We start from the raw sequence: 21984 nt of genomic DNA, 5'->3' as shown, positions 1-21984 counted from the left end.
ATATCGTAATATACACCTTATATAGTCCTACATTTATATCATCCGCATAGATTCATTGACCCTCAAGCAGCATGTTTATACCTGTAAGTATAGCATTCGGGATCACATTGATATCATTGTTTGTTTAATCTGGCTATTTGTCATGGAGGTTATATACACGTGCTGAAAAAGATCCTATTTCCCAAATGATAAAAAAAATAATAATAACGTAAATGTAAAAAAAGAAAAGAAAACAGAACAAACCCCAAAACAACAAACAGCAGCAACAAGAACCAAGCATCTAGACGGTGATGCGGGTCACTACTGGTTATCTGTTGAGCCCTTGGGTCATTACCAACTTGTCCTAAAAAATTCGTCCAAATCTGTTTGTAACTGGAGTCAATGAAATCAGTGTCCAACTAATAAAACAATTAGTTGCAGAGGTTTCCACCCTCAGAATAGCCATGAGGCGGCTACCTACTAAAACATCGATAATTACGAAGATTCTTCCATTTTTTTTTTTTTGATCAAGTTATACAGCAAACGATTGTTTTTCTTTCATAATTGTAATATTTTATGCCAGTCCTGTGTTTATGAGATTAGGATTAAGCTACAGAGATTTTTCTCCGCACTTCACTCATTATTTATGTAAAGCTCTTTGGGATTAGGCTTATGGGAGCAAAGCTCGCGAAGTCTGATGCGCATGCGTGCTGTAGCAACCGACCAATCAACCAATCACGCAGTCCGCTTCATAAGCAGGGTCAATGCAGCAGCAAATGACTGGCTTGCTTTCATTTCAGCAACGGGCTTATATCGTAGGCGGATTATTTGAGAACGCCGAACAGCTGCGCTAACGGGAAAGAAATGTATTTAAAATAGAGGATCTCCACAACCGTAAGCATATTGCATATGAAAATATACATTTTTATGAACTGTTACTTAGCGACGCGTAAGTTACATTTATTGGTACAAAATTTATCAATGCATGCTGCAACGAATTAATATTCGCACAAAACATGAATTCACAGTCAGTGCACTATGCAGTGCTTGTGGGCGATCAGTCCCATGCATGTAACGTTGTGTCTGTTGTGCCAGTGTCCATTATGTAAATACAGTAAAATTTAATTTAGAAGTCTAAGTAAGTTGAGCTGAGATGCAAGCAGCGTGGAGTTTCTTACATCCCACATCTGCACATAATCATGATATGCTTTTATCTTAAAATCAGTAATATATGTCTAGTAACTACTAGTATTGATAAGACTTTACTGTAGGCAGTGTAGCTGTAGAAATTATGAATGATTGAGCCGTGATATTACGCGATGCGATGTCGATGATGCCAATCTAGTCCATACTGACGATAGCAAGCATGAATCTGCTTGTCTTTTTTCATTGAGCACAAGGTCCCCGCCTTCATTGTTATGTGTAGGCAGTTCTTATATGTCATTCACATTTATTAACAGATTAAACTTTTGACTTTACAGAAACAGAAAAGCAGTTGAAGATTATGACTGACAAGATGGAACCCCTCGGTCAGCGCACCAACAAACTCAACCAGCTTTTCCTCAGCAAAAGCAGAGGAGTCCTGACCACGGCCTTGCGCACCCACCTCAGCAGGGATGGCCTTGTGGATGCTCTCCTGGCCCTCTACGGAGAATGCAGTCAGGAGCAGCTGATGAGAAACAAGCATGCTGCTACCTTTGTTACCAAGTGTAAAGAAAAAAAAATCACATTCTGTGTGTTACCATTCCAATCAGAATACAGATAAGTGTGTGTGAGGGATAGATTGAAAAGAGGAAGAATATACATAACTGTATTTCTTTTGATATTCACCACTGATATGCCCAGCTCTTTCACACCAAGCCACTTCTGCTGTTACTGCTAGCAGTGTGTTGATAAGAAAATTGAACTTATTTAATGTGCTGCTGTCTTGGAGGTTTGATAAAAAATATTGTTCTTTTTTTTCTAAATTTTCAATATAACTCAGGTTGTGTTTTGTTTGGAGTAAATCAAGTGTGCTGATAGGACCTAATTGTACTGCTTATTTCTTTTGAATCAAAACTGCTTTAAAAAACAACAACTTTATATATGTTTGGGACAGCGAAAATCCCTTATATGAAGTATTACTCTATGATTCAAGTTGGGAATTATGAAACGTAAAAAAAGGAAATGAATGTATGCATTCTTTCGTGGTAACACTTTACTGTTGCCAGCCAGTAATTGACAAACCATGTTTGTACATTGTGCTGTCACTTCATCTCCTTACTCTTTCAACAGTCAAGAACACAGTTTCTGAAGTGAAGAAGCTCCAGATTAGCATCAATGACTTTGAAGTGAAGGACGTGATTGGCCGTGGTCACTTCGGCCAGGTTCAGGTGGTCAGGGAGAAAGTCACTGGAGACGTCTATGCCATGAAAGTACTGCACAAGGCAGACACTCTTTCCAAGGAAAATGTGAGTCTGATTTAGACCATTTGTCAAAGTACATGTACATAGAAAATCAAGCCATGCATGCTTTTCAGTGGTCATACTCAACATTTTTCAGAAGTGGCAAGACAGTACGGCACTTCTTTCATTTCAGCATTTCAACTATCTCGTCTCCCCCTTTTTTTTTCGATGGCAATTTTATTTAAAGCAATCTTTGCTGATTACTGAAGACAAAAATGCTGTTTATCCATGCTCATTCCTGTGGGTGATGTAATCTAAGTGGTACGATGTACTTCTCTAATATCACAATTCACAAATAACCCTAGTGCCTTTATTGTACTTAATGCAAGACACTGGTAACAAAATAGGTCTTTTAGCACCCTGGAGACATAAGAGAAGACTTGTGATTCCTGTATTGGTGAGATGTACATGAACTTTCCTTGATTGTCTTAAGAGGTATTAGAGGAAACATGTTTTCCCTAACTCTCTATTTTTTGTTTCTCTCTCATTCACTGAAGGTGGCTTTCTACGAGGAGGAGCGTGACATCATGGCCAGGGCCTCGAGCCACTGGCTGACCCGTCTCCAGTACGCCTTCCAGGACGACGACAACCTCTACCTCATCATGGAGTTCCACCCCGGCGGCGACCTGCTCTCCCTCCTGGCCCGGTTCGACGACGTCTTCGAGGAGCCCATGGCCCGGTTCTACCTGGCAGAGCTGGTGGCGGCCATCCATAGCCTACACACCATGGGCTATGTACACAGGTAAGGCAATCTGCCTGTCATAGATCTAGTGGTTTGGTGCTTGGGGAACATAATTGATGGGTTGGGGGTTCTATGTGGAAACCTTGGCAGTGAGACCCTTATAGTCTTATAATTATGAATATACTGGTATATTCATATTTGTGTACCCGTATGTTTAGTTTATTTCGTATATTCTGTTTTTTTGTTTTTTTTTGGGGGGGGGTGGAGGTATGTAAGTGAATTGTATTGTATTGTATTGTATTTGGCCTTTTTTCTGGGGGAGGGAGGGCGGTGGAGGTGGGGGAGTCTTCTAGAAGGAACTATGGTAGGGGTAGGGGTGTATTTGGTACTCCTGATACAGGATATTAGAAAGACAGAACCAACATGTTTATATGCCGTTAGAATTGTCATTACAAACAGTGTAACAGATGAACATCAAGTTACTACAAAATGCTCGTACTTCTGCACACAACGGCATGTTACATTGCTGTGTGATGATCTCTCATTCAGAGTGTGATGCATAATGCCAAGGGAGCATTTAATTTTGTTCATTCCCGCATGGTTCTTACAGAGATATCAAACCAGACAACATCCTCCTGGATCTAACCGGTCACATCAAGCTGGCTGACTTTGGCTCGTCAGCCAAGCTGGGTAAAGATGGTACGGTGAGTAGTCACGTCATCTGGCTCCTACCTTTCTTTTAGAGTCTTCAATAGAAGAATAATTGTTTTGTTCTAGTGCTTAACATCGACTCTGTCCTATCAAGTCATCTCATGATTGATTACACTTGTTGTTTATGTAAAACATCACCAGCATTAGTGCAACACAATACTCATTGCCTACAACTTGCTTTTATATTTATATTTGAGTTCAGCTGTAGAAGTACAGGCAAGAAAGTGTGTCATCTTGAGTGAATATTCAACTCTTTTAGTGTTCAAACTGTCAAATGATTATTGACAGATCCTTTGTTTGCCACTTTGCCCCACTCTGCTTCAATTCAGGATCATGTCGTGCTGCAGCAATATGCATGAGAACAGAAGTAAGAGGCTTCTGCCTAGCTGTGATACTGATTCAGAATGCTATCATATATGTATCATTTTGGGAAAAGCATCACAATTTTCTCAGATGTTTGACTTACTTGACATAGACTCAAACAAAATGGACAGAGGCTCTTTTTCATAAATGTTGGTATTTTGTGTATGTGTACAACATCATCCTTGTTACTATCAGTGATCATCAGCCTGCTGGCCATGTTTATGTAAAAAAAAAGAGAAGAAAATAATACTGTAATAATAATAATAATTCTAAAAATGGTGCGTTGTCGTGCCTACCTTGTGTTGTTGTCTTCTATCATCAGGTCCTGTCCAAGATGCCGGTGGGGACTCCAGACTATGTGGCGCCCGAGGTGCTGATGAGCCTCAACGGCTCCCTCGACAGCCAGTACGGGACAGAGTGTGACTGGTGGTCACTGGGTATCGTGGCCTATGAGATGATGGTTGGGAAGACCCCATTCAGCAGCGACTCCATGGTGGTCACCTATAGCAACATCATGGACTACAAGGTGAGGGAGGTTGTGTGCATGATCATTTACACTCATGATATCACAAAGAATTAGAATCTTCGAAAATATCTAATGCATTTTCTTTAGAACATTCTTTCTCTCCCCCCCCCCCCCCCCTTGAAGAGACTGCAATGAGAATTGCTGCAAAATTCTGTGTACCATACTCAAAACACACCATGAATGAATGAGATATGAAGGTACATTTAGGACATTTCCATTGTAATGTTTCTATAACTGTCTTGATTATGAAATTCATTCCACTTCAATGTCTGTGATTCCTAGTAGTATCTTGTACACAGATTGATTTCTTCAAATCATGCCAAATGTACCATATTATACTCTGACCATGGATCTGATTGTCTTGTTTCGAGAGCTCATAAGTTTGTGATTCCTAAATGATTCAACTTTATGTACTGCAGGCCCTACAAAATGCAATTATGTACCTGCAGTAAGCGGCATCTGTTGTTGCTTCTTTCTTCAGTTATGCAGGGCACATCCTCTATATGCATAAATTTGGAACAAATCGTGAGACAAAAAAGAAAGAAAGAAAGAAAGAAATGAATGGTAAACCATTCAGATATCCAGAATATTTTCATATCTTCCTTTTTCTCTTTTCATTGTTTTGTCATCCCCAGAGGAAGCTCTCCTTCCCATCCAATCCCGCTATCAGTCCCAGGGCCACCAGTCTGATTAAGCAGCTGCTGTGTGACAGGGCAGAGAGAATGGGCTACGAGGGGCTTGGCTGCCATGCCTTTTTCAGCGGCATCGAATGGGCAACTCTCAGAGATGGTTTGTTCCTACAAGCATTATACTTCCTAACCCAACAGCTTGTCTATGTTGGTGTACTGAATCCCTGATGAATTCTCAGTCACAGCAGCATGTGTATACTTTATTCAATAGCAAATGACATTTCCTTTTCAATCTAAAATTTTAATTTAACAACTAATTAAATCCCAGTAAATCTGGTCTACATTTCATGGTGAAGTACAAGGACTAGCTTGATAGTGCAACTCATTATTTGGTTTCATTTTTCTGTTTGCACATGTGTTAGCACCCTTTAGGTGCTGCGAAAGTTTATTGTCTGGGGAGGCTTCATTTCATGAACTTTTATACTGTATTTTCATACCTCAGCATCCCTCCTTTTTGAAACTTTATGTCATGGCAATCATTGTCAGAGCAGAAGTGGTCAAAATCAGTTTGTCTTCTGCCTAGTCTTAGTTGTCACTTTGCTTGGTTAGATTTATTTGTTTGTTTGTTTGTTTGTTTGTTTGTTTTCAGAACCCATATTATAATGTGGAAAGAATGTAAAAGGCTGAAAATTGAAGTCATTTCTTCAGGAACATTCACAGCATAGGAAACTTTGGCGAATTGGGGACTGGCATTCAGTGCATTGGGTAGACAAAAACTTTTGCATGCAATTTACTTTTTCAAATCTTGGCACCTTTTGAAATTTGCGAAAGTTTTATGCATGCGAAAATAAGTCAAATATATCTACTAAATTCATATTTCTGTTTTGTTTCTTATTATGTGACTTGCAGGAGTGCCTCCGTTTGTGCCAACTGTCAGCAGTGTGGACGACGTCTCCAACTTTGACGAGTTTGACCCCGTTGAACCCCGGAGCCACAATGCCAGTGCCCTGATGAGGAACAGAGGCGGCTTTTCAGGCCATGACCTCCCCTTTGTGGGTTTCACCTACACCAAGACAGCCACAGGGTCAAGTTCATCAGAAATGTGAGTCTTTCACTTCCAGGTCACAGAAAAGAAATAGTTTGTTGACATTGTCAAATGCTTCAAGTTCCTTATATTTTTTTTTTTCAGAACTCTGTAACTTAAATTATCATTTTACCTCATGCAAAATGAAACTCGATCAATTTCAAGTTTCTTATTTCTTTTCAAAATACTAATACATATTTATTCAGAATATAAAGAAAACAAACAAGTGGGTGTTATAATATTTTTTCCCAGTATTTGTGTTTGATGCTTTCTTGTTAATAAACCAGATCTGATGTGATGGAGTGTGTTACAAAGCGAAAATGGTTTTCTTCTAGAAATACAAGCCATCCTCTTAAAGCCCCCCCCCCCATATTTGCCATCAGTTGATTCATAGATGGGGATAGGCATGTAGGAATATAACACCTCTCTGCCCTGATTTGACTTCATGTTTGGTACTGAGCATTTAAAACATCTTTCTTAATATGTTTCATATCTCTATGGGTAGATAGTATCAGTGTGACTCTTTTATTTCAAGTTTGCATGCATTTGTATGTTCTTGAGTGACCCCATAAAGACCACTTTAAACGCATGTCATTGCCACTGAAATGTGATAGCCTTGCTGTGGCAGTAATAGGGTTAAGAATACTAGTATTAAGACTCCTGGTGATGCTTAGTAACAGGTGTGGTGACCATTTTTTTGCACACAGGTCTCTCTTGAATACCACACTGTCCTCACCGCTGGACACCAGCACCATGCCTGACCAGAGGCTGCAGGACCGCTGCCGTCGGCTGGAGAGCCAGCATAGCGCCCTCACGAGGCAGAACAATGGTATTAGTAAGACTCTGAAGGAGAAGGCCGATGCCTTGAAGCAGGTTCAAGCCGAGAAAACTGTGCTGGAGAGGGACCTGACTGAAGCTGTGGCTGAATTAACGGTAAGATTAGATGGGTGAAACAGAATTATTACTTTGAATCTCTCTTTTTGCCCATCATTGCCCCCCCCCCCCCCCCCCGACCAAAACAAACTTTACTTGAATGATAAAGAGCATCGATTGTGCGTTTTGCAGTAGCGCTATACAAGAGAGCTGTCTCTGCAAAGTGTGTGTTTATTCCACTTGGAGATTTTCATGACACTCACAAGTCATTACACTACGAATCAGAGCTTAAATCAAAATGCATCAAATTTTGGGTGTTGAAACTCTCAGCATGTTGACATGGGACATAAACCTTTGCATCCTTTCCATTTTGGAAACTTGTTGTTGTTTTCCAACAGAAACTGAAGCGGGTCTTGGAGAAGGAGCGCAGCGACCAGAAGGACGTTGACTCCCAGGCAGTTAGGATGCTGGAGGAGATCAGGCACACCAGCAAGAAGGAGCAGGAGCTTAGGGAGGAGGAGTGGAGGTAAGGAGTGTAGGGGTATGTCTTGGTGTCGGGGTTTGGGTGTGTCCCACAATTCTCTCCTAGCTGGCATAGCATATCATTTTTTTTTTTTAGACACACTAGCAAGAATTAGCAGGGGCTTAGGGAGATGGAGTAAAGATGAGGAGGGGAGGGGTGCATCTTGGTGTCGGGGTTTGGGTGTGTCCCGCAATTAGCCCATGGCATTGCATTTTATCTATTTATTTTTATATTTTTGTGTTCAGTGCAACTTTTATAAAGTGAGATTTTATAGTTAACAGGTACAGAGTAACTTCCTCATTAGTGGCAAAAATTATTACTCTGTCTAAAACAATATGAGTCTTTGACAACAGGTATAACTGAAAATCTTAACACGTTTTTTTAAAGCACTCACTGAGTGTAAAAAAAAAATCCCCATAAAAGCAAACATATATTCACATTTTATCACAAACAATGGAGTGTAGCGTGGAAATATGCAAAATGTATTGTGGAGGTCTGTGTATGAAACTGAAACTGTAGATACATGCATCACATTAACTTGACATTGCTTTTTCACTGAATCAGCATCTTAGTTGTGCTGTCTTCACCCAGGCATATGAGAGATCAACTAGAAATCTTGTTCATACGGAGACTGTGTCCTACTGGGTACTGCCCTACTCAAGAAGATTATGACAAAACAAAACAAAGAAAATATAATGAAACTAGACTACAAGGTAATCAGAACCATACATTTGTGAAATTCTGCTCAATTCTTGTTTTTTTCTTTCAATTTTGATCAATAGCTACTTTTGTTCAATATGGCATGCACTGTGGTATGCTCCAGATAGACCATAGAAAGATAAACATTATTCAATTCATACCACAATTTTTCCTTCCTTTCATTTGAAGGTCTGAACTAGAGGAATACAAGCAGGCGTTTTCCCAGATGGAGATCGACCGCCACGTGGCCGTGAAGAGAGCAGAAAAGCTTGAGGCTGAGCTGAGGCAGAAGACTCGGGATTGTGCAGACTTTCAGACTCAGATCTCGTCTGTCAAATCCAAGCTTAACAAGGTACAAACGTCACCATGACTACAGAATTTCATCCATGCCATTTTGACAAAGAAGCAAGAAAAAAATAAACACTTTTGCGACTATTCTCTCATCATAATTCTGACGCTCTGTCTCGTAGATGATCAGCATTCTTGTAATAATTGTCAGAACCCGTTTGAATGTGATGAAGACAGTGTAAAGAGTTCATTATTTCAGGTTATCAGAAGGTGCAAGTGCACCATTGATAGGGAGAGGTAGTAAATAAATTCTAATGATTCTGTTTATTCTGGATAGTTCAGCAAATCAGAAAAAAAGAAGATTATTGTTAAGATGTCAAGTTTCTGCAGGGTCTGTGCAGTTATCACCAGGGCTGTTTACTTCTTCAACTGTCAATACTGAATAGACTATTATAAATCATTTTTAAAGTTGTCAAATGTCATAACCTGAACACACACCTAAATATGGCCACAAGGATAATGCCTTGTTAAAGCAACTATCCTGAAAATTAATATGAAACAAAGTCACCTGCAATTATGCTCAAATAGAATAAAGTTATTGTGATAAGTCTTCTCATATGTCAATTATATGATTCCCAATCACTTGTGTGTGTTAAGTGTTCTGATAGGTCGAGCAGATATTCCGTATAAATGCATCTTGTACACTTCACTCACTTTATGCCACAGACCACTGAAGGTTCGCGGAGTGAGGTTGTGGAACTACAGGCACAGCTGCAGAAGGTAATTAGTCCAGGACCTCTGAATTGTTGAATGTGATCGTTGATCGTAGTCATAAGCTGTGTAATAAAGAGGGGCATAATTTGCCACTTCATCAGCTTTGACAGTAAGTCTAGACAAGCATTGATAAGTTCATACAAGGCGATGTTGAGAATTTCTGCCTCATTTCCTTCTCCGAAGTATTTGTGAGACATCATTGAGGAATGTTTTTATTGCTTTGCAAGTTGACACTAGTAATTAGGATGATGTATAATAACCTTTAGCTCAGAGTAATGACGGATGAATGACAGAGAAATAAAATTATTCCCATCTTATTTTGTTTTCTCCTAAGTATTCCTAAATCTGTCTGACAGATACCTTTGATTGCCAGAGATAACATTGATATAGCAAGTCCATGATTTGTCAGTTCAAACCATGATTTATGAAAATTTCATCAAGACCTGTGACGTGTGATGTTTCCAGTGAGATGATTGAGAGAGCACAATCATTGTAGGGTCATAAGCTCCTCATCCCACAGCACTTCTTCATCAGTTTGGACAGTTTTCTCACTTCCGATGGCACATCGGTAACGGGGTTAATCAACTGGTTCTGTCTGCTGTTTTCAACAGCTTAGCCACAGCAGCCAGTCCCAGCTGGACGAACTCCGCCACAAGCTGCAGGAAGCCGCCGAAGCGGAGAGCCGCGCCAGCCGCGCCGCCGAGCGGCTGCGGAAGGAGAAAGCTGAGCTGCGGGAGGCAGTCCAGGAGCAGTGCAGGGGGTCAGTCCAGGAGCTGAGGGGGACGGTGATGGACCTCCAGCAACAGCTGCAGGAGAGCCAGGTTTGTCTAGTCTTGCTTCCAGCCACCAAGTCATCTTTTGAAGCTGATGGAGTGGATTGAACACCACTCTGTGATGGAGTCATAGACTGCATTTTGAAGTAGTCTTTTGATGAAACTGGCCTCTTTGTAATTTGTACAATGTCTTGACTTTAAGAAATGTCATGTAGCTTTACCAATATAGGATTCAGTTTATGAAGTCAAAATTGTCCGTAGGCCACATAAGATTTTGCAGTATGAAGATTAAAGTGTAAGCAAGCAATGTCGTAGCCTCACTTTCTGCAGCACAGTACAGATGGTAAACTTACGGATATGGTTACTGTAATGAAATATAACTGTGCCAAGCTCTTTCCAAAAAAGGCTTGCTTTTTATGCACATGCAGAGACAACCAGCCCTGTGGAAACAACCTGTGAAAAATAGGGAGGGTTACCTCCCTAGCCTGAAACCTGGGGTTGTGCACACTCAGAACATTGTGTGTCATAGTAGAAAGTTGATGCCCCACTTTGTGATCTTATGACAGGATGACCAGCGGAGCCTAGAGAACCGTCTGAAGATGGTCCATGAGAGGGAGGCACGGCTCAAGGAACAGGTGGAGTCCAAGCACACTCTGACCCAGGACCTGGCCAGCAAGATTGTGGTAAGTCTTGAGGTCACTTCCCCAAATTTGTTATGCTTCTTCTTGTTTCATGTGGCACAGTGTGCCAGGTTGATACTGGTTTGCTGCCCATTGCTAGCCACATTTGGCAGGCCAACTAGGAGTAATTAGTTCCATACTCATTCTGACTGTGGCTTGAAACAACATCAAGACTTTGTTTTAGAGCCTTTCCCCAAATTCTCTAGATTTTTTATGTTGAGATTACTAAACAAAGAGTAAACAGATATGTGCATGTTCCAGAATCTCAGGAGGCGATGACATTGACACTTGGCCAATAATGCATCCCCAAGCCCACATCCTGTGTTTGTGGGCAATACTTCAATACAGATGCTTCATTTTTTCTCACAAAATCTGAGTAACCATTATTACATTTTCACCATGTTTACCCACACTCATGTTGTGGAAAGGATACTCAAATGATAAAAATCTAGCCCAAATCTAGTATGGTTGATTCCTTTATTTTGAACATATTACGACTTCTCACAGGTCAGTAACAACTCAACATGAGCAGGCACTGTATCATCTTGTAATGACTATGATGCAGGTTAAAGGGATGGTTTAGTTTTGGTTGAGACCTGGCTCAAGGTTTCTAACTTTTTTGGTGAGATAATTAAAAACCTCTAATGAATTATGAAAGAGCATGTAATTCCAAGAGGAATTCAACATTTATTTTGTGAAAATTGGTTTTGAAATGGCTGATATATCCAAAACAATGCAATCCTAATAAAAGATGGAACTAACCTATTCTAAGGATTGCTTTGTTTTACTTTGTTTTTGTACATCTTGGCCATTTCAAGACTGATTTTCATCATATGAACTTTTAATTCATCATAGAATGGTGTGCTTTGAAGCATTTAAGTGGTTTCTTAGTATCATGCAAAAGGTTAAAAACTCAATCCTCAGCTCCACCAATACTATACCATCCCTTTAATGATATGTTTTTGTGTCAGGACATGGAGGAGAACTTGACTGCTACCCAGAGGATGTGTAAGCAGCTTGAGCATGACCTGGTTGTGAAGGAACGTGAGATCAGTGGCCGAGAACGGGTGAGTCATGCTCTGGAGGCTGTAACACTGTTATTGCTCGTGAATACTGTTTTAAAAATTTGTTCATTACTGTTGATACTAGCAAGAACTTCATTAATCAAAGGCTAGGAAAGTAAATGAATTATCCAACAAACACAGGCCTGTTCCGTTATTGGATATTCACAATTAAGCAAGAGAAGGGACGATCATTTGCGTCGTGGGTGTAAGTTTGAAGAATTAAGATTTAGATTTATATTGTGACCTGGCGATGCATAAAACCGCTTAATTATATACCCCGCCAAACGAAGTTTGAAGGGGGTACATAGGAATCAGCGGACGGTCGGTCGGGCGGTCGGGCGGTCGGGCAGTCGGTCCGTTGCAAATCTTGCGTCGCGAACTACTTCTTCAGTTTTCAACCGATTCCCATAAAACTTTGCACAGATGTGTGCCTTGGGTTGTAGATGTGCAAGACGTATTTTTTGACAGTACCCAAAAGTACGTTGCCATGGTAACGGCATATTATGGGCAAAAATGGGTACAAATCTTGCGTCGCGAACTCCTCCCACAGTTTTTGATCAATTTTTATGAAATTAGGTACAGATATTCATCTGAATATGTTAATGTGCAAGACACATATTTCCGCAGTGGCAAAAAGTGCGTTGCCATGGTAACGGCATGTTATTGGTAAAATATAGGGCAAAATGCTTCATGGCAAAACTGCTTCATCAGTGTTCTTCCAATTCTCATGGAATTCATATTGAATGTTTGTCTTAGGATATAGGTCAGCATGACACATTTCTTGACAGTGACAAAAAGTATGTTGCCATGGTAACAGCTCACTTATTATGAGCCAAAATGATGGAAAATTTTGTGTTGCAAACTACTTCCTCAGTTTTTGCCCAATTTCCATGAAACTTGGTACAGATGTGTGCCTTTGGTTGTAGATGTGCAAGACGCATTTTTCGACAGTACCTGAAAGTACGTTGCCATGGTAACGGCATATTAATGGCAGAAGATCAAGGAAAGATCTTGCGGATTTAACTACTTCCTCAGTTTTTTGACCAAAGCTTATGAAATGTTGTTTTGACCAAAGCTTATGAAATGTTGTTTGGCGGGGGTATAACCAGTCGCTGTAGCGACATTTCTAGTTATATTTACTGTCAGCTTCAGTGAATCAAGTGTGTTTTATGATAGTGACCTTTGTGATTGCCACTGCCTAAGATATTTTTTTGAGATGGTACATGTTGTGGACATGTACCACGATCACCTCTGTATCATGTGTACAGCTACTTCTCTACCGAGATTCATTCATGCAGCAACATAAGCAGGAAATCAGTGATGTATTCATGGAATCTGAATCAGGCCCCTTCAGATATAACATGCAAAGTTTTGTCAAGAGGTGCTTTCTTTTCCAACCTCACTGTGTAATATCCTTTGCCTGCAGGAACTGAAGCAGCAGCGGGCTGAAGCCACCAGGACTATGAACAAGGTCTCCTCTCTCCAGGCTGACTGTGAGGGCAGCCACCTCAAGAAGATAGCGGAGCAAGCCGAGGTATGTCGAAAATCATACTCTTTCTAAAGCCTAGTACTCTGTATGTAGTAGTGTTTGAGGCATTCTGTTTTCTTGCATTGTATTTTCATCCATGTATACTAGATCTTTTGTTTCCCATGATACCAGTAACTTTTTAAAAAGAGCTTTGGTATCAGGTATTGGAACAAACGTTTAAATACTTTATACGCTATATATTTTTGGCAGGCTTGATATGTCGTGAATTGGGACTCGTCAGGCTATTATGTGAGTGTTTGAATTTGTGCTCCAGAATCATGCACTGATTGATTGAAAACGAAGTGCATGCAAGTCACTCCTTTCTCAGTGCAGAGTCAACTTCAAAGTCTATCAAAAGTACAGTACTTTAAACAGTTTAAATACCTTCTCGTGATAATGGCTGCAGATAATAACAATTATTTTGGATAACTTTATTTCATGGAATACCAGGGAATATTGCACTTGTTAGGGCTAGTGTGCCATAGTATCCCATTCATTGCCATGAAATATAATATATGTGACCCTACACCACAAAACCAACAAAAAGTCACCAGACATGGATTTTAAGTTAGGAGCAGATTCTGAAAGAGCAGACTTTAAGGTTTAAAAAGATGTACAGTGTAACTAAAGTCAAATGAACTCTCCTAATCTATCTAAATATTGAAAAGAAAGCACACACTTTGCAAAAGTATGAACTTAGAAAAGAGGCTCTAAAGTGCAGGGTCTATTCAAGTACTTCATCTTTACCAAGCTAGCTATGCGAATGGGACCAAAACACAGGATTAAACCACTGAAGCAACAGCAATGAAGACATTATCAGATTAAGCTGAAACTCAGCACGTTCTTTTTTTTAAAAACATATTCTGTCCATGAGTAGTGTCAACTTTCAAAGCAGTAGCATCATCCTTTCTAAAGTTATTAGAGTTGAAAGTGAAGAGTGGGTAGAGGGCTTTTATGAAATGAAAAGTGGACCCTAAGGCACACCAGATCATACTACTCTACACAAAAAAGTGTTCTGGAAAAACTGCGAAAGGCACAATTTTCCATTCGTTTATGAACCCAAACTTTGCCATGATGAAGAGGAAGCTCTTCTTTTTCAGAAAATATGAAAATTCAAGATTGACTAGGTTGACCCATTTCACCTATTTTGAGTCCTCACACAAAATCAGTGTGTGCAACTTTTTGTTAGTTTTGTGATGCATGGTCACATATATCTTGTTCTCTTCCACTCCCCCAGTCTATCACCGTCCTGGACAACCAGGTGAAAGTCCTCCAGGCCCAGATTGACAAGATGGTGGCCAACAGACATCATGTCTTGCAGCAGGAACAGAAGGAACTCAAGTAAGGACACCCAGGCTGGCTCTTGATCTGTTGTACCTCAACAGATTCAGTGGCAGGTTGCCTGTATACAGGGCTTCATGTTAGCAGTGGCCTGGTAGCCACCACAGCCACTAAAAGTTGATATTGGGCCACCAAACTTTCAAAGAGCGTGTTGTTTTAGTGGCCCAATCGGGCCACTAAAACTAAGATTTAAAAAAAAAAATATTGCTATGCTTCCTTTTATTTAGTGCCACTACATGCCATTTGTAGGCCTCCAACATTTTACATTCAATGATTTTAGTGGCCCCAACCAGCCACCAGAGAAAAAAGGTTAATGTTGAGCCCTGCTGTATATTATCAAACACAAATTTCTGTGCGTGTATGCTTTTGATTAGGTAACTCCACCTAGGCAAGTTTTGGAAAGCTTCTATACTGAGTCCCATTGCTTGAAGAAATCACAAGAAATCAGTCCATCAGTGATTTTGTTTTCTTTCAGGTGCAACAAGATCTTGTATTGTATTTTATTTTATTTTTTAGAGCAAAAACATATGTATATTGTAAAGTAGCGAAATTTAGAAACTATCACTTCATGTAATGTATGAAACTAATTCCAGGTGGCATACCTTTTTATAATTATATTTTCTTTTCTTTCGGACCCTCCCAACCCCAGGAGAGTTGAGAACGAAAAGTTCTCTGACCTGAACCAGGATAGGCTCTACCTCCAGACCCAGGTTGGCAGACTTGAATTTGAAATGAAGCAGGCTCAGCGTGCCAAGACTAGTCTGACTGACCAGTCCAAAGACCTGCAACAGAAACTGGACAAGGTAATGCACTTCTCCAGTCCACTGCTATCACTATTATTCCACCCTGTGATTGTTTTATTGCTGTCATGAGTTGTATACAAATTTAGAATTTGTGTATTTTTTTTTTTTTTTTCACATTAACTTACTGTAAAAGTGGATATTTTCACGCCAAAACTTTTTTCACGCTCGGCCGGTAAGATGAGTTACGCATGTTTTTAATTCCTCGGAATCAAGATATCAACTACTGGAACATGTGGCAAGCAAAAATATTTGCATGCTTTTATTTTCGCGCTAATTTCTGGTTGCGCGAAATGCGCGGAAATGTCAACACCGCGAAAATTTACACTTTTACAGTTTGCTAGCCATCATTATTGTGTAATAAACTCCATCATCTTCATCCTTTTTGTTATTACTGTATTCTTCATCCTCTCCTAAATTCTTTCAACATCCTTTTCCTGTCTTCATCCAATCGTTACACCCATGAGTTTTAGGAATGTCATATACACAGTGAACTGTCATTCAGTGCAACTGTTTTTATCTTTGGTGGTTGATTTGATGTTTGACCGAGATTCTGATGTGACGCAACTTCAGTCAAATAGACGTTCATTGGCTTATCAACACATTGACACATAGGTCAGAAAAGAACGCTGTGTCGGAATGATCTAAGCCTAACAGTAATGTATCAAATGCTGATCACAAGAATGCAATAAAGGCATGCCGCAAAAGAAGGGACACATGGACAGATTTGCTCCGAATGTCATGCCATGAAATACCTACTTAGATATGAATCGCCACCATTTTATCAGCGACACAACTCAAGACATAGCTTTCACCATATCAGTACACACGCACACATACACATCATGGGTACCAATTGCAAATCTTCCTGATTGGTCTCCACTCAAACAATGTCCAGGCAGCAGACAAGTACGAAGAGGAGATCTATGTGCTGAGGGACAAACTGAGACAAGCCCAGGTCAAGAGTGAGAGGTTGGAGGTCAGCCGACAGCAGGTGGAGGCCAGTGAGAGTGAACTGAAGCAACAAGTCAGGACGCTGCAGACTAAACTCCAAGATGAAGTTGAGAGTGCTGCAACGAAGATAGACAATTTGGAAGTAAGTTCATTATTCTTTCCTGGTTTTGATTTTTGTCAAGCCTCATTTGGAATTCAGAGCAGCCCTTATGCTTCAAAACAAGCAAATAACAGACAAAGAAATAAATGACTAAATGGATGGACGTAGGAATTCACTAATGTCTGTCGAGTCTTGTTGAATGCTATCAACATTTTTCCAATCTGAGTTAAACATGAGCCCCTTCTGCATTGATCCACTCCCACTCTATAAAGGGCGAGAAGAAGCTGCTGGACCAGGAGCTGAGGGTCCTGCGGGAGCGGTCGGCCACCGTCACCACCCTGGAGACCCAGCTGAGAGAGAAGGCGGACCAGTGCTCCGGCCTGCTGCAGGAGAAGCAGGAGCTGGTGGGGCGGTGTGAGGCGTTCGCCATGGAGAAGGGCAAGCTGGTTAGTCAGAGCCAGCAGATGGAGGCCACCCTGTCCGACAGCCAGAACAAGCTTGGCCAGAACGAACTGGTGAGGGACTGTTTTATTGGCAGTGCAAGGTTATCAGCAGGTGTCAAACTTGTGAAATAAGTTTGATGAGTGTCGTTTTAAGAGTTTGGGGCATCGATCTAATGTGTACCACTTTAGTGAGTCTGAGTTGACTAGTAGTGTTACTGTATACGCAAATATATTTGCGTACAGATATTTTCGCGAATCGCGGTATCATACAGTGGCATTTTCGCGTGTTGTTAAATTCTCGATTGATACTAGTAACGTTAGTAGTAGGATCTACTGCCAAGCCCGAGAAACACGTTCAAACACTTGCCAACGTACTCGTAACGTTTTTCCATTTGCATTGTGACTTCCCAAACATGACAATAGAAAAGACACAGTAGAAGATTTATAAAATGAAACAATTATGGGAACTTGCAGTGAGACTCTCACACATTCACAAGTACCTACCAAATGTTGCAACAAAATGTAGATGACAAATTTTCAGAGCTGCACTAGCGCTAGCGAAAGGTTAACATGCATCCCTTGGCATCACCCAACCACATCCAGCCGATGTTCGTTCGCGTAGGCAAACGTAGCACGTAACTGCGACCAGCAGCCCCGTACGCATAGCGTATAGTGGGGCCGCGGACTGTAGCATTCAGGATCATGACAGGGGAATATCGCGGACAAATATCAACTTGAAATCGAAAAATTTTTCAATTTGAAGACTTACTTGTAAAAAGAAGTATTGAAAACAGGGTTCGTGCAACGTTTGGTCCTGCCAATAGTCTCTTTCTGTTCGAATTGATGACTTAATGTGACTCGGTCCAGAGGAACCTGGGAGAGCTACACTGAATTGACGGCCAGCGCATACTCACACAGAAATCTGTAAATTTGTGCGCATGTGATGCGTGCACATGCGCTGGCCGTCAATTCAACGTGGCTCTCAAGCTCTCCGAGGTTCCTCTCGACCGAGTCATATTAAGTCATCAATTCGAACAGAAAGGGACTATTGGCAGAACCAAACGTTGCATGAACCCTGTTGTCAATACTTTAACTTTACTGGTAAGTCTTCAAATTGAAAATATTTTTTTATATCAAGTTGATATTTGTCCGCGATTCTACCCTGTCGTGATCCTAAATGCTACAGTCCGCAGCCCCACGGCCATAGCGTACGTACTAGTAGGAGTGTGTGTACGTACTGGCCCGTGTAACAGCCGCGTTGGTCTGGCCAGCGTTGGATGCATTTTGTCATCGATTTGTACGTGAGGTATGACGGGATAATATTTTCGTGTGTTTTTAATTTCGCGATCAGCCCGAAACTCGCAAAATTCGCGAAAATAAAACCCTCGCGAAAATAACCGCTTATACAGTATTTCAGTGTTCTTGTTTGAGTGTCTGTATACTGTATGTTATGCAGTCAAATGTCAATGTCCTTGCTATAGAACTGTGATAGTTAGCAGTCTCTGAACAGAGAGAAGGATTGTAGCCCAATTCTTGGAATACCAGCATCTATTTTTAGTTGTTTTGTATCATTTGCAGAGTTAAACATCACTAAACAATGTCACATGTGCATTGATAGACACTGACTTCCAGTGTTTGGTCTGTGGCAGCATTCTGAGGTAATGCTGTATACGGGTGACTGTGGATTAGAATTTATTAGCAAAAATATTTTGAAGAGTTGATATTAAATCTACTAAGTATCTGCAGTGAAAGCGAATTTCAGACAGGTTTTTAAACATTTGATCTTCTTTTGGCTTCAAGTTTTTTGAGAGCATTGATAAGAGATATCAAAACAATTTTATATACTACAAGCCTAGGAGTAAAGGGACATGATTTTCTCATCCTCCTATATCCCATGTCTTCCAACACTTCTGCTTTTCCACTGAGAACAGTGTCTCAGAGTACTGTAAAACCTCCAAAAATTTGCATACATTTTCATTTTCAGAATTTTGCAAGAGCCAAGATTTGGGATTATAAAAGGTAAATGAAATTTTTTGGCTACACTATAATGCATTGGATGCCAGTGGCAATTAGCGGAACTTTCATGCTGCGAAAAAGGCTGTTGGCTCCAATTCACAAAAATGTAATGCTGCGAATATTTCTTGTTTTACAGTATTATTTACATTAGCTTTTTATCATGACCCCCCCCCCCCCCCTGCTTGCAATCATCCGTTTACTCTAAATGTCTTTGATCCGTCATCACACAGAACATCAACATGCTGAAGACCACCTGCACGATGCTGGAGCAGCAAGTGGAGGACCTGGACACCATCACTGACCGGCTGGAGGCCAGGCTGGAGGAGTGTCGCCAGGCAAGGGACTCTGCCCGGGAGGAGTTGCAGCAGAAAGACGTCGCTCTCCAGGGGATCACCAAGTCCCTGGAAGAGGCTCAGCAAGCCGTGTAAGTGAAACTCAACACTTGTGCTATGGGGATGGTTAGGGTGTGAGATAATGGGGCCTTGATTTTTAGCATAGTAGACTGACCTCCTCCCAAGAATGTTTCAGTTGATTTTTTTAAAGTTGTCATTTTGTGTCACAGCATCTGTTGAGAAGCAGATGTAGCTACTTTCTTGGACTTGTACAGCATTGGTAACTCTTCTGGTTCTTATCTAATGATAAAAGATGGTTTATGCATTTTGTAAATGTTTTGTCAAGCTATACCTTTTCATTCTACCAAATATGAATTAATGCAATGAAGTGTATATTGAGGCACAGTCATACTCGATATCAGCATGGGAACTTCAAATTCTTGAGAATTCTATTTCTGGATTAGTGCATATATACTCTCATACAAAGCAAATGATTACTGTCAAAGTGTCAAATATGTAGTTCGATTTTGAATCAGCTAAAGTAATATGGGAAGGGCTCTTGTTTAGTATTGGACAGCAAATTACACTGTTGTAGCAGTTTTCATGAAATTATTGGAACCTACACAGGATACAGCATTCCATTCCCTCCTCAACTATGGGCTTACAAAATACAGTCAATCTAGCTGCTTGCTATCAATGTACTGCTTTTTAAGAAAACCTGCTCAGTATGAAAGCATAAAGCTACACCTTGTGTGTGAACCTAGGGTGAGAAGTAATGAAAGCTCCATGTGTGGGAGACCTATTAATGCTGAAAGTTTACTCTGTGGAAGCGCTAAGATGAAGATCTTGATTTTCCTGTCTGCACAGGGCTAGGACTGAGGAGAAGTTGAGGGAGTTGACGGAGACACTGGATGAGAAGGAAAAGACTCACAGTGATGAGCTGGACTCCTGGCATAAACAGTTCAATGAGCAGAGGGAACGCATCAACCAGCTGGAAGAGAATGTAAGATATCTGTCTTTTCCTTGAATAGCAATCAATGTCTTTGTATATGTCTGTCTTTTTGTCTTTACCACCTATCCATCTATCTTCCTATTCATCTATCTATATCTCATTCTATCAATCTATCTATCTTTCTATATATCTGATTACCTATCTCTATCATTCTGTTTTACTGTCTATCTACCTATCTATTCATCTTTACTGTCCTATATATCTGTCTGTCTACCATTTACCTGTGGGCAATTCCGCGGTAACGGAATTACAAATCAGAGAATTTTGGCTCATATTCTTTCACCCTGTATACTGGATTGGTTACTTTGCCTTCTCATGATACATTTAAAAGATGCAGAGGTACTCACACTGTCACCCCAAATACAAATTTGTTAAATGTTCTCACTTGGTTGGTTACAAAGGAGGTCTATGTCCGATGGTAACGGAATTACCAGAGAATTGAGTCACAACTTCAACTCTGACTTTGGGAGTTGTTTCTCTGAAATCTATAACACATACACTATAGGTTGTTGTTTGATGTCATCTTTGATTGTGTCAACTTCAATTTAGTTGTATTGTTTTTCAAATATTTCATCACATTTTCACAGCAGCAGGCTTTTTCCCTGGAAAGTCAGTGGTAACGGAATTACACAAATGGTAACGGAATTACGCCTTCTGAAATACACTGGAAAAAATACACATTCTTGGTACTCATGTATTCTGAAATGTCTTGATAAAGATTGTTTATGCCTTTAGCTATAATATAACCACTAAATAAGTACTCTCTAGCCTTTGACCTTGAACTGCTACAAGTGCATAGGTGACAAATTAGTTTTTATTGTCAAAAAATATAAAATTTTCATGCTAACAACTGTGATTTGAAGTTGTAACTATGTCAATCAAGATCTCGTAACTTGTAAGGACCACATCCATCAAAATTTGTCTACTTTCAAGTTAAGAATTTCACACTGCAGGTAAATGACATCTAAGACAAATGGTAACGGAATTACGCTAGAATAGCCCTACACAAGTACAATTCTATAAATCCAGTCAACAGTACTCAAATTTTCTTGTATTTCTTTTGTTGATATCATGCAAGACAGATTTCTCTATTTTCTTCTTCCTAAATATGCCAATAATTGATAATATGTGTTAATTTCTTACAAGTATTGACATAAACATTATGTGCACATGCACAAGAAAATAATAAAAAAACTGTCCGGATTGACACTGAATTTAAATCTAAATCATAAAGTGCCAATTTACAGTGCAAGATCACAGTGTGCAGCCCCGTCATTGAACACAATGTTTAATACAAAGGATGCTTGAAACTTTTAATTTGCTAAGTGAAAAGATGCAATTATGGCTCAATGACAAATATAACAAA

At 40.2% G+C, this 21984-nt stretch overlaps 1 protein-coding gene across 1 annotated transcript in view; it reads left to right on the top strand.

Moving 5' to 3' along the window:
• The first annotated feature begins 801 nt into the window (after nucleotides 1-801).
• Nucleotides 802-21984, top strand: part of LOC139709051 (citron Rho-interacting kinase-like) — a 41284-nt gene continuing 20101 nt past the window's right edge. The window contains exons 1-22 of the mRNA XM_071621017.1: nucleotides 802-873; nucleotides 1461-1688; nucleotides 2254-2429; nucleotides 2921-3165; nucleotides 3716-3809; nucleotides 4502-4705; nucleotides 5341-5494; nucleotides 6244-6436; nucleotides 7126-7351; nucleotides 7690-7817; nucleotides 8703-8865; nucleotides 9528-9581; nucleotides 10187-10396; nucleotides 10915-11031; nucleotides 12000-12095; nucleotides 13519-13626; nucleotides 14858-14961; nucleotides 15611-15764; nucleotides 16660-16857; nucleotides 17088-17330; nucleotides 19505-19698; nucleotides 20474-20609. Of these exons, the coding sequence (XP_071477118.1) occupies nucleotides 1484-1688; nucleotides 2254-2429; nucleotides 2921-3165; nucleotides 3716-3809; nucleotides 4502-4705; nucleotides 5341-5494; nucleotides 6244-6436; nucleotides 7126-7351; nucleotides 7690-7817; nucleotides 8703-8865; nucleotides 9528-9581; nucleotides 10187-10396; nucleotides 10915-11031; nucleotides 12000-12095; nucleotides 13519-13626; nucleotides 14858-14961; nucleotides 15611-15764; nucleotides 16660-16857; nucleotides 17088-17330; nucleotides 19505-19698; nucleotides 20474-20609 (3402 nt within the window). The 5' untranslated portion in view covers nucleotides 802-873; nucleotides 1461-1483. The remainder of the gene's footprint in view (nucleotides 874-1460; nucleotides 1689-2253; nucleotides 2430-2920; nucleotides 3166-3715; nucleotides 3810-4501; nucleotides 4706-5340; nucleotides 5495-6243; nucleotides 6437-7125; nucleotides 7352-7689; nucleotides 7818-8702; nucleotides 8866-9527; nucleotides 9582-10186; nucleotides 10397-10914; nucleotides 11032-11999; nucleotides 12096-13518; nucleotides 13627-14857; nucleotides 14962-15610; nucleotides 15765-16659; nucleotides 16858-17087; nucleotides 17331-19504; nucleotides 19699-20473; nucleotides 20610-21984) is intronic.

The sequence above is a fragment of the Diadema antillarum genome, unplaced genomic scaffold (assembly GCF_040938485.1).
Source record: "Diadema antillarum isolate AM-2024a unplaced genomic scaffold, OU_Dant_1.0 seq00001401_RagTag, whole genome shotgun sequence".
NCBI classification, from domain to species: Eukaryota; Metazoa; Echinodermata; class Echinoidea; order Diadematoida; family Diadematidae; genus Diadema; species Diadema antillarum.
This window is presented reverse-complemented; position numbering and strand designations above follow the sequence as displayed.